Source organism: Salmo trutta, chromosome 4 (genome assembly GCF_901001165.1).
Source record: "Salmo trutta chromosome 4, fSalTru1.1, whole genome shotgun sequence".
Classification (NCBI taxonomy): domain Eukaryota; kingdom Metazoa; phylum Chordata; class Actinopteri; order Salmoniformes; family Salmonidae; genus Salmo; species Salmo trutta.
In genome coordinates, this window is record NC_042960.1 from 61709474 (window position 1) to 61722297 (window position 12824).

The 12824-nt window shown below is 43.5% G+C and overlaps 1 protein-coding gene across 2 annotated transcripts; it reads left to right on the forward strand.

Moving 5' to 3' along the window:
- The first annotated feature begins 8266 nt into the window (after positions 1–8266).
- si:dkey-10o6.2 (isopenicillin N synthase family oxygenase) lies at positions 8267–12590 on the forward strand. Of its 2 annotated transcripts, none has more exons than XM_029751643.1 (7): positions 8267–8550; positions 8658–8782; positions 8964–9039; positions 9861–10017; positions 10674–10819; positions 11754–11864; positions 12317–12590. In XM_029751643.1, exons 1-7 carry the CDS (start codon positions 8398–8400, stop codon positions 12494–12496), a joined length of 948 nt encoding a protein of 315 aa, XP_029607503.1. In that variant the 5' UTR covers positions 8267–8397; the 3' UTR covers positions 12497–12590. The 2 variants fall into 2 exon arrangements, with proteins under 2 accessions (XP_029607503.1, XP_029607505.1); XM_029751645.1 differs by having other exon boundaries at positions 8268–8550; positions 8964–9030.
- Positions 12591–12824: the final 234 nt, after the last annotated feature.

Genomic DNA, 12824 nt, shown 5'->3' on the forward strand with positions numbered 1-12824 from the left:
AGAGTTCAATGTTGGTTTCATTAGACCAGAGAATCTTGTATCTCATGGTCTGAGAGTCCTTTAGCTGCCTTTTGGTAAATTCCAAGTGGGCCTGTCATGTGATTTTTACTGAGGACTGGCTTCCATCTGGCCACTCTACCATAAAGGCCTGAATGGTGGAGTGCTGCATAGATGGTTGGCCTTCTTGGAGTTTCTCTCATTCCTACAGAGGAACTCTGGAGCTCTGTCATAGTGACCATTGGGTTCTTGGTCACTTCCCCGACCAAGACCCTTCTCCCCCAATTGCTCAGTTTGGCCGGGCAGCCAGCTCTGGGAAGAGTCTTGGTGGTGCCAAACATTTTCCATTTAAGAATGATGGAGGCCACTGTGTTCTTGGGGACCTTCAATGCTGCAGAAGTGTTTTGGTACACTTCCCCAGATCTGTTCCTCGACACAATCCAGTCTTGGAGCTCTACGGACAATTCCTTCGACCTCATGGCTTGGTTTTTGCTCTGACATGCACTGTCAAATGTGAGACCTTATATAGACAGATGTGTGCCTTTCCAAATTATGTCCAGTCAATTGAATTTACCACAGGTGGACTCCAATCAAGTTGTAGAAACATCTCAAGGATGATCAATGGAAACAGGATGCACCTGAGCTCAATTTCGAGTCTCATAGCAAAATATTTAAGTAACAAGTAATTAAAGAGCAGCAGTAAAATAACAATAGCGAGACTATATACATGGAGGTACCGGTACAGAGTCAATGAGCGGGGGCACCGGTTAGTCGAGGTAATTGAGGTAATATGTACATGTAGGTAGAGTTATTAAAGTGACTATGCATAGATAATAACAACAGAGAGTAGCAGCGGTGTAAAAGAGGGGGGGCAATGCAAATAGTCTGGGTAGCCATTTGATTAGATGTTCAGGAGTCTTTTGGCTTGGGGTAGAAGCTTTTAAGAAGCCTTTTGGACCTAGACGTTGCACTCCGGTACAGCTTGCGGTGAGGTAGCAGAGAGAACAGTCTATGACTAGGGTGGCTGGAGTCTTTGACAATTTTTAGGGGGGCGTGCTCGGTCCTCCTTTTCCTGTAGTCCACAATCATTTCCTTTGTCCTGATCACATTGAGGTTGTTGTCCTGGCACCAAACGGCCAGGTCTTTGATCTCCTCTCTATAGGCTGTCTCATCGTTGTCGGTGATCAGGCCTACCACTGTGTCATCGGCTAACTTAATGATGCTGTTGGAGTCATGCCTGGCCATGAGTGAACAGGGAGTACAGGAGGGGACTGAGCCTGCACCCCTGAGGGGTCCCTGTGTTGAGGATCAGTGTGGCGGATGTGTTGTTACAAACCCTTACCACCTGGGGGCGGCCCGTCAGGCAGTCCAGGATCCAGTTGCAGAGGGAGGTGTTTAGTCCCAGAGTCCTTAGCTTAGTGATGAGCTTTGAGGGCAATATGGTGTTGAACACTGAGCTGTAGTCAATGAGTAGCATTCTCACGTAGTTGTTCCTTTTGTCCAGGTGGGAAAGGGCAGTGTGGAGTGCAATAGAGATTGCATCATCTGTGGATCTGTTGGGGCGGTGTGCAAATTGGAGTGGGTCTAGAGTTTCTGGGATAATGGTGTTGTTATGAGACATGACCAGCTTTTCTAAGCACTTCATAGCTACAGACGGGAGTGCTAGGGGTCGGTAGTCATTTAGGCAGGTTGCCTTAGTGTTCTTGGGCACAGGGACTATGGTGATCTGCTTAAAACATGTTGGTATTACAGACTCGTACAGGAAGACATTGAAAATGTCACTGAAGACACTGCGGAGAGCGTGATCACACAGTCTTCCGGAACAGCTGGTGCTCTCATGCATGTTTCAATATTATTTGGCACCCCAATGGTGGAACAAGCTCCCTCACAATGCCAGGACAGCGGAGTCAATCACCACCTTCCGTAGACACCTGAAACCCCACGTCTTGAAGGAATACCTGGGATAGGATAAAGTAATCCTTCTAACCCCCCCCCCCCAAAAAAAAGATATAGATGTACTATTGTAAAGTGGTTGTTCCACTGGATATCTTAAGGTGAATGCACCAATTTGTAAGTCGCTCTGGATAAGAGCGTCTGCTAAATGACGTAAATGTAAAATGTAAATTTGCCTCGAAGCGAGCATAGTAGTAGTTTAGCTTCTTCAGCTCGTCTGGTAGGCTCGTGTCACTGGGCAGCTCTCGGCTGTGCTTCCCTTTGTAGTCTGTAATGGTTTGTAAGCCCTGCCACATCCGACGAGCATCAGAGCCGGTGTAGTACGATTCGACCTTAGTCCTGTATTGACGCTTTACCTGTTTGATGGTTCGTCGGGCGACCAGACTAGTCCTAGAATAAAAGCATGTTCAACAGAGATTTCCCATTTAAAGTTTTTTTTGTCCAAGACTAAGCTTACTAATCTATGTCTGGGAAACCAGCCCTAAGAGTTTAAAGCTGGAATCTGTACTTAGTGAAAATGCCACGTCCGATTGCGATATTACACGAAAGTTACTCATGCATCATTGCACATGTGATAGAAAAGCAGAGTATATACTGCGAATTGCTTTCCCCACGATGCTGAATGCTCCTCTCCTCTGATTCATTAACAATAAAAAACAATTACAAACGCGCTTGGGCAAACAGTGGCTCTGTTTCAACTTATTTCCGAATTTCAGCTTGAAGGGATTTCCTGACATAAGAATCATATTTTCTTGGATATGATTTTTTTGAATTGTTAGTCATTACATTAAATGAATGAATACATTGGCTCACCTCAAGCTCCAGAGGGAAAAATGCGCTGGTTACCAGGTACGTGTTGTCAGTGTTCACCTGGATACTGACGTTATTGAAGCACACCTCGTGAAAGTTGAGTGTGCTTTCCCATAGACCGACATCAATCTCACCGGAGAACGGGGAAACGGTGACCTTCAGATCAAAATGGGGCAGTTCGTTACTTATGGCACTGTCAACGTAGCGCTGAATGGACAGACAGAAAAGGTTATAAGACTCCTATGACTCATAATAGTGACAAATGATTCAATCAATGTTACAGGGAATGGAATGACCGAGGAGAGCGCAAGAAAGTCAAGTTTGGCGGCAGAGTGTCATGAGATATTTACTCACCAATCCACGGTAAGAAGGTGGGATCACACAACAGTAAAATGGGATGAAGCAGCTACACAGACGGGCCTAGAAAACATAATGAACTTCAGTCCCACATCGGACACGTGTGAAAGAGCTAAGTGAACTTAACAGGTAGTCTAATGCAGCCTTTGTTGTGGGGGTAGGAATTAAAGTTTCATGATGAAAGTACAAAGAGCAACAAGAAAAGAGCAACAATTCGGTCCAATTCTAGTGGCTTTCATGATGGGCTCATTAGAGGAGCAACCCATTCTACAGTATCTCTACATTGCTGTCAAACTCTGACACAAGAACAATCTTTCCGTCGGACACTCTGGTGAGGGACACACAGGGTCTTCCAAAGGTACTGAGGTGAACATCAGCTGGAAGGTCACGCTCCATGAAATCACAGACCATCTTCATCAGATTAAAAGAGGGGAGCAGGGGCCCAGTTTACACTTCCTGGCCTCTCTGGACATCCACATCAAATCCTTACAGCTCTGTTCTGGAAAGGGACAAATTTGCATTTGATACTATGGCAAATCAAATCAAATCAAATGTATTTATATAGCCCTTCTTACATCAGCTGATATCTCAAAGTGCTGTACAGAAACCCAGCCTAAAACCCCAAACAGCAAGCAATGCAGGTGTAGAAGCACGGTGGCTAGGAAAAACTCCCTAGAAAGACCAAAACCTAGCAACCTTCATACACCACTTTTTTATTTTTTATTTATTGTTGGACATAAGACTAAAAACACCAGCAAATCAGCTCCAAGTGATATTGATTTTGGAATTCTGTTCCAAAGTATTCCCACGCATAATAGAGAGACAGTACGTTTTTGTGATTGCTTCTTGCGGTCAATTTGCAGTCTACAAATGATTTATAATTATGTTTGGAACCCTTGATCATCCGCTCAAGAAAAAACAAAAGGCCCTCGGCTGAATGTAGTTGATGACCCCTGACCTAGGGCCTCATTTATCAAAAGGTTTGTGTTTGATACTGTAGCAACCTGCATCTAGTTGATGACCCCTGACCTTAGGGCCTCATTTATCAAAAGGTCTGTGTTTGATACTGTAGTAACCTGAATCTAGTTGATGACCCCTGACCTAGGGCCTCATTTATCAAAGGTTTGTGTTTGATACTGTAATAACCTGCATCTAGTTGATGACCCCTGACCTTAGGGCCTCATTTATCAAAGGTCTGTGTTTGATACTGTAGTAACCTGAATCTAGTTGATGACCCCTGACCTTAGGGCCTCATTTATCAAAAGGTTTGTGTTTGATACTGTAGTAACCTGAATCTAGTTGATGACCCCAAAGGTGCGAACACAGAGAAAAGACTAAACCTTGTGTACAGCATTTTTCCCATGAAGGTTGGTATTTATAAATTCTGAACTTGACGTACAGCTCAGACAATACTTACGCACAACTACTAGTGGTTGAAGAATTGTATTTCAAGCAAATATTGTTATTTTGGGTGAAATGTCAGCGTTTGGTAAGTTAATAAAAACATTAAAATGTAATGCTAAAAGAGATGCATTTGCCGTTGGTAAGGAGACGGCATAGCAACATGTAGCCTCATATGTTTCCTTGACTTGTATTATATCTAAATCACTATCAGATGTTCTGACATGACTGGTTTATTCCCGCTGCACAAATAAAATTAGACTACCATTTATCTATCGCTTATTCAATAGCCAAGCAAGCTTGAAAGTAAAGTAGACCGGTAGCCTATGGTCATTTCCACGTAAAGGGCCTATGAGCACCAACATGTGAAGTTCATAGAAGTATTCAAATTGGGGGTCAAATGAAAGCTTAGAGTCTACAGTTGAAGTCGAAAGTTTACATACACTTAGGTTGGAGTCATTAAAACTCGTTTTTCAACCACTCCACAAATTTCTTGTTAACAAACTATAGTTTTGGCAAGTCGGTTAGGACATCTACTTTGTGCATGACACAAGTAATCTTTCCAACAATTGTTTACAGACAGATTATTTCACTTATAATTTACTGTATCACAATTCCAGTGGGTCAGAAATTTACATACACTAAGTTGACTGTGCCTTTAAACAGCTTGGAAAATACCAGAAAATGATGACATGGCTTTAGAAGCTTCTGGTAGGCTAATTGATCTATCTGACCTTGTAGTCATAGCAGATAATATTCAAATTTTTGGTGACTTTAATATTCACATGGAAAAGTCCACAGACCCACTCGAAAAGGCTTTTGGAGCCATCATCGACTCAGTGGGTTTTGTCCAACATGTCTCCGGACCTACTCACTGCCACAGTCATACTCTGGACCTAGTTTTGTCCCATGGAATAAATGTTGTGGATCTTAATGTTTTTCCTCATAATCCTGAACTATCAGACCACCATTTTATTACGTTTGCAATCGCAACAAATAATCTGCTCAGACCCCAACCAAGGAGCATCAAAAGTCGTACTAGAAATTCTCAGACAACCCAAAGATTCCTTGATGCCCTTCAAGTCTCCCTCTGCCTACCCAAGGACGTCAGAGGACAAAAATCAGTTAACCACCTAACCGAGGAACTCAATTTAACCTTGCGCAATACCCTAGATGCAGTTGCACCCCTAAAAACTAAAAACATTTGTCATAAGAAACTAGCTCCCTGCTATACAGACATAAGGAAGTGGATGGCTGCAAACGTTCTACTTTTAAACTCGGACAAAACAGAGATGCTTGTTCTAGGTCCCAAGAAACAAAGAGATCTTCTGTTGAATCTGACAATTAATCTTGATGGTTGTATAGTCATCTCAAATAAAACTGTGAAGGACCTCAGCGTTACTCTGGACCCTGATCTCTCTTTTGACGAACATATCAAGACTGTTTCAAGGACAGCTTTTTCCATTTCCGTAATATTGCAAAAATCTGATATTTTCTGTCCAAAAATTATGCAGAAAAATGTATCCATGCTTTTGTTACTTCTAGGTTAGACTTCTGCAATGCTCTACTTTCTGGCTACCCGGATAAAGCACTGAATAAACTTCAGTTAGTGCTAAATACGGCTGCTAGAATCCTGACTAGAACCAAAAAATATGATCATATTACTCCAGTGCTAGCCTCCCTACACTGGCTTCCTGTTAAGGCAAGGGCTGATTTCAAGGTTTTACTGCTAACCTACAAAGCATTACATGGGCTTGCTCCTACCTATCATTCCGATTTGGTCCTGCCGTACATACCTACACGTACACTACGGTCACAAGACGCAGGCCTCCTAATTGTCCCTAGAATTTCTAAGCAAACAGCTGGAGGCAGGGCTTTCTCCTATAGAGCTACATTTTCATGGAATGGTCTGCCTACCCATGTGAGAGACGCAGACTCGGTCTCAACCTTTAAGTATTTATTGAAGACTCATCTCTTCAGTAGGTCCTATGGTTGAGTGTAGTCTGGCCCAGGAGTGTGAAGGTGAACGGAAAGGCACTGGAACAACGAACCGCCCTTGCTGTCTCTGCGTGGCTGGTTCCCCTCTCTCCACTGGGATTCTCTGCCTCTAACCCTATTACAGGGGCTGAGTCACTGGCTTACTGGTGCTCTTCCATGCCGTCCCTAGGAGGGGTGCGTCACTTGACTGGGTTGAGTCACCGACGTGGTCTTCCTGTCTGGGTTGGCGCCCCACCTTGGGTTGTGCCGTGGCGGAGATCTTTGTGGGCTATACTCGGCCTTGTCTCAGGATGGTAAGTTGGTGGGTGAAGATATCCCTCTAGTGGTGTGGGGGCTGTGCTTTGGCAAAGAGGGTGGGGTTATATCCTGCCTGTTTGGCCCTGTCCGGGGGTATCATCGAATGGGGCCACAGTGTCTCCTGACCCCTCCTGTCTCAGCCTCCAGTATTTATGCTGCAGTAGTTTATGTGTCGGGGGGCTAGGGTCAGTCTGTTAAATCTGGAGTATTTCTCCTGTCTTATCCGCTGTCCTGTGTTAATTTAAGTATGCTCTCTCTAATTCTCTCTTTCTCTCTCTTGGGGACCTGAGCCCTAGGACCATGCCTCAGGACTACCTGGCATGATGACTCCTTGTTGTCCCCAGTCCACCTGGCCGTGCTGCTGCTCAAGTTTCAACTGTTCTGCCTGCGGCTATGGAACCCTGACCTGTTCACTGTGATTACTATTATTTGACCATGCTGGTCATTTATGAACATTTGAACATCTTGGCCATGTTCTGTTATAATCTCCACCCGGCACAGCCAGAAGAGGACTGGCCACCCCTCATAGCCTGGTTCCTCTCTAGGTTTCTTCCTAGGTTTTGGCCTTTCTAGGGAGTTTTTCCTAGCCACCGTGCTTCTACACCGGCATTGCTTGCTGTTTGGGGTTTTAGGCTGGATTTCTGTACAGCACTTTGATATATCAGCTGATGTAAGAAGGGCTATATAAATAAATTTGATTTGATTTGATTGACATCATTTGAGTCAATTGGAGGTGTACCTGTGGATGTATTTCAAGGCATACCTTCAAACTCAGTGCCTCTTTGCTTGACATCATGGGGAAAATCAACAGAAATCAGCCAAGACCTCAGAAAAAAAATGATAATACTTGAAATGCCACAAATTCAACCTTCTTAACCTTTAATACGTCAGGATCCTGCAGGTGAAAAGCAACTCCTGCAGTCTGCAGTGTAGGCCTATCCACTGCCATGGACTCTTATGTTGCGCCATTCAACCCCTCAACCCTTTTCACAGCTGCTGTATATGAAATGCTCTGTACAGCCCTGACTTTGGCCACCTCCTTCTCTTCGACCCTTGTGGGGCATTCGGAAGACGTTGCTTCGTGGTTACCACCTCAATTGCAACATTTCACATATTCATCACTTCTGCAACCACTTGATACATGACCAAAAAGCTTTACAATGATCACACTACATTGGCCTTGGGATAAATGCTCTGACTCATATCAGACAATGAACAACATCCAAAGGTGAAATAACAATGCATTACTATTGGCTCACAGTTGTCACATGGTTCACGCACACTGAGAAAAAGGAATTATGTCAACATTTGCTCACTCAACTGGGGTGTAATCATTAGTCCAAGCAGTTGCAAAACGTTTGGCAAATAAAACGAGCGTTTCTATTGGACAAAATCATGTAGGTCCCGCCCCATTTCGTTCCATTTGTTTCCTGTTTAGAAACGTTTTGCTACAGATTCGTCATAATGAAAACACCCCTAGCGACACATGGTCTGGGTGCAATCTGCTATGCATAATTGCAAACCTCTGGACATATTCAACTCACTGTTTCATTGTTTAGCCAGATCATTGTCCCAACTCCCAACATGAAGATACCAGTTGTTGATTTTGGAGCATACAAGTTAGGGGAAAACGATGTTTCGAGCGAACAGTTAGAGATCCTGAGCAGGCAGTTGAAAACGGCCTTTACCGAAGTGGGATTTGTTTATCTGAAGAATACTGGGATAGTGCAATTAGAGGTGAGAGTTTTTTTAAAGTTTTTTTTTAAAGCTGTTGGAAATATTTGGCATGTCAGTACGAGTGAACTTTGTGCTTTGGGTGATCAACATGAGGCTATTCTTCATAGGTGGATGGGGTTATGAACATATCCAAGAAATTCTTTCTGCAACCAGACGAAATGAAACTGCCTTTCAGCAGGAAAAGTTTCTCTAATAATCCTAACCATGGCTGGGTGTCTTCAGAGACAGAGAGGTATAGAGACACACTGTCAAGTCAAAATATCTGGCTGTGCTTTCTTGTCAAAACAGTTAGTCTAGTCATTATGTTATATGATAATATATTATATCCATAGGCTCCATTCAGTATAGTGTTAATGATGACTGTTTGTTCTGTACATTGATTGAATGGTTGGACCATCTCTCTGTATTCACAGTTTAAATCCCAAGAGACCAGGAGACCTAAAGGAAGCCTTCAACACTGCTTCCTTTCATCCAGACATAGTAAACAACGTCTGTCTGTCTGTCTGTCTGTCTGTCTGTACATCCAACTTCTCTGCTGTGGTTGTTGTTGCTATCATTGTTAAGGTCAAGGTACAAAGGGATTGGCCTCGCTCAGAGCCATATACAGAGTTCAACCACTCTGATAGAACTCCATCTAGGAACAGAACTCACCAGGCTGATAGAACTCCATCTAGGAACAGAACTCACCAGGCTGATAGAACTCCCATCTAGGAACAGAACTCACCAGGCTGATAGAACTCCCATCTAGGAACAGAACTCACCAGGCTGATAGAACTCCCATCTAGGAACAGAACTCACCAGGCTGATAGAACTCCATCTAGGAACAGAACTCACCAGGCTGATAGAACTCCATCTAGGAACAGAACTCACCAGGCTGATAGAACTCCATCTAGGAACAGAACTCACCAGGCTGATAGAACTCCCATCTAGGAACAGAACTCACCAGGCTGATAGAACTCCCATCTAGGAACAGAACTCACCAGGCTGATAGAACTCCCATCTAGGAACAGAACTCACCAGGCTGATAGAACTCCCATCTAGGAACAGAACTCACCAGGCTGATAGAACTCCATCTAGGAACAGAACTCACCAGGCTGATAGAACTCCATCTAGGAACAGAACTCACCAGGCTGATAGAACTCCATCTAGGAACAGAACTCACCAGGCTGATAGAACTCCATCTAGGAACAGAACTCACCAGGCCACCCATAGCTTTTGACAACTTTCAATGTATTCCTGTCATCTTTTATATCCTACATTGTATATAGCTCTGATTTCACAGTTCTTAACCAACTCTTCCTGGTCTATAGAAATGGCCATCATGGGAAGGAGTGAATGGATTCTGTGAGACCCAGTCATCGTTCTTCCTGCGCTGTAAGGACCTGTGTCTCCGGGTGCTTCATGTGATGGCCTACAGTCTGGGCCTGGAGGCTGAGGTCTTCCTGAGTGCACACAGACACATAGGGAGTGAGTACAGCTCTCTCTCTCTCTGAGGGTTATCTATGTACAATCACACCTGGGTGAAGGGGTGCTCAGTCCTAAGAATGTAAGACTGAAGTTGGGCAATTCCATGGTAACAGTGACACTAAGATTCAGATTGTTCACTTTAAAATGTATGTCAAACAAAAAACAATGATTGCAAAGTTAAACAAACCTTACAACAATGGACAAGGACTACTTTAACAATTTACCAAAAACATGAACAGAAACACATTTACTTGAAGAACAGCGCAGATGCAAAGTTTGGTAACAGAATGACGTCACAAATACCCCAAACCCTCATTCTGTTTGACATACATTTTAAAGTGAAAATCTGAGTCTGTGTCCCTCTGTTACTTTTTTTAATTGCCCAGTTGTAAAAGAAAGTTAAGGATGGCTACTTATCCCCTTCAACGATATGAATTGCTAAAACATTTTGGAGCTTCTTCGTCAAAGCACTATTGCAACACAGTGTCAGAATGTTACAAATACACATTAATCATGGTTCCCTTTCGATGTCAATGTGTATCTAACATTCTGACTCTGTTGCAAAAGTGCTGGAACCATCATTGAAAGGACAATGTGAAAGGAAAATACAGTTGGTGCCCTATTGTGTGAATCAGGCTTGTTGTTGTCCCCTTCAGGGGATGCGAACGGCACTACCCTGAGGTCGCTGTATTACCCCCCGGTGAGGAGTGACAGGGTGAAGGAGGGCCAGCTGCACTGTGGAGAACACTCTGACTACGGCAGCATCACCCTGGTCTTCCAGAGCCAAGAGGGTGGCCTGCAGGTAAACAAGACACCACTGAATCCTCTGGTCTTCTAGAACCAAGAGGGTGTCCTGCAGGTAAACAAGACACCACTGAATCCTCTGGTCTTCTAGAACCAAGAGAGTGTCCTGCAGGTAAACAAGACACCACTGAATCCTCTGGTCTTCTAGAACCAAGAGGGTGTCCTGCAGGTAAACAAGACACCACTGAATCCTCTGGTCTTCTAGAACCAAGAGGGTGGCCTGCAGGTAAACAAGACACCACTGAATCCTCTGGTCTTCTAGAACCAAGAGGGTGGCCTGCATGTAAACAAGACACCACTGAATCCTCTGGTCTTCTAGAACCAAGAGGGTGGCCTGCAGGTAAACAAGATATCTGAATCCTCTGCAGCGTCTATTAGGGCCAGTGTTTCTGGCTACGTCACCTGGCAGGAAAAACTTTGGCTCTAGTTATATTATTGCACACAGTCCATGCAACTTATTAAGCCACATTTTAATGGACTACATTGCATTCGGTAAGTATTCAGGCCCCATGACTTTCTCCAAATTTTGTTACGTTACAGCCTTATTTTAAAATCGATTTTTTAGAATAAGGCCGTAACGTAACAAAATATGTAAAAAGGGAAGGTGTCTGAATACTTTCCGAATGCACTGTATGTATGTTAATGGTATTTGTTCACCCCAATAGCAAAGTTTGACAAAAAAAATATTTTATCCATACCTCTAAATGCCATCTTATTAGATGTTGCCATTTCCCCCCCATTAGTTTGGGATTCAGACCTGCAGTCATCTCAATATCAGACCACTTTGGAGATATTAACAAACTTACCAAGTGACCTGGGGTGAAATTTATTGAGAATAAATGTAACTTTGATCAATTTCATTTTATTAACATGGCTTATGTGTGTTATATCAGTAATGGGGTTAAACTGATATTAAAATGACAACTCCATAGGTGCGTACCAGGTCAGGGGAGTTCATCTCTGCTCCCAGCATCCCTGGGACAGTACTGATCAACATAGCTGACCTGATGCAGAGGTGGACCAGTGATGTTTTCCTCTCAGTGGTGAGACTTGCCTTTCCATTTGACACACCGTTACTTGATAAGATCATACAAGATGTTACAGGCTCGTTGCTTATGGAAACAGACCTGCATTCAAATACTATTTAAAATGATTTAGAATACTTAATAAGCAGCGCTTGATTGAGTTTGTTATAATGGAACCAATAGAAAAGTCCTAAAAGTATAAACAAACCCTGCCCACCTGGAAGACTAAAGGATATGCTAAAAGTATTTGTAAGATTTCAAATAGTATTTGAATCCAGGGTCGTATACATTAGGGTACACTGTAGCAAAACATTTTGCAACAGAAAACAAACTTATTTTCATAAGTTCAGTTAGTCCCTGCCTGTTTCAGTTCATTTTCTTAAGTTTGGTGCCTAGTGAATATGACTTGGGTCTCTGTGGAAGCAAAGGTAAATTTGCCTTTGAATTTTGCATCTCACTTTCCCTTTCAGGTCCATAGGGTTTTGCTGCCCCCCGCTGGAGACTCAAGCACACGGCAGTCCCTGGCTTTCTTTGTGCAGCCAGACGATGAAGCCCTCATCACCTGTTGTGACGGGTCCAACAAATATCCCCCTGTGAAGTCAGGGGCCTATCTCAGCGAACGCTTCAATGACTCTTATGGAAGGAAGTGAGCTTTATCTATCCAGCATTCATTATTTTGTGGTATGCAATTATGTCAGTGAAACAGAATGTCAGTAAAGAGAGAATAAATAAGTACAACCATTACCTCTCTCCTCTTTCACATCCCTCTATCATCTCTCCATGGGGGAGTACAACCATTACCTCTCTCCTCTTTCACATCCCTCTATCATCTCTCCATGGGGGAGTACAACCATTACCTCTCTCCTCTTTCACATCCCTCTCATCTCTCCATGAGGGAGTACAACCATTACCTCTCTCCTCTTTCACATCCCTCTATCATCTCTCCATGGGGGAGTACAACCATTACCTCTCTCCTCT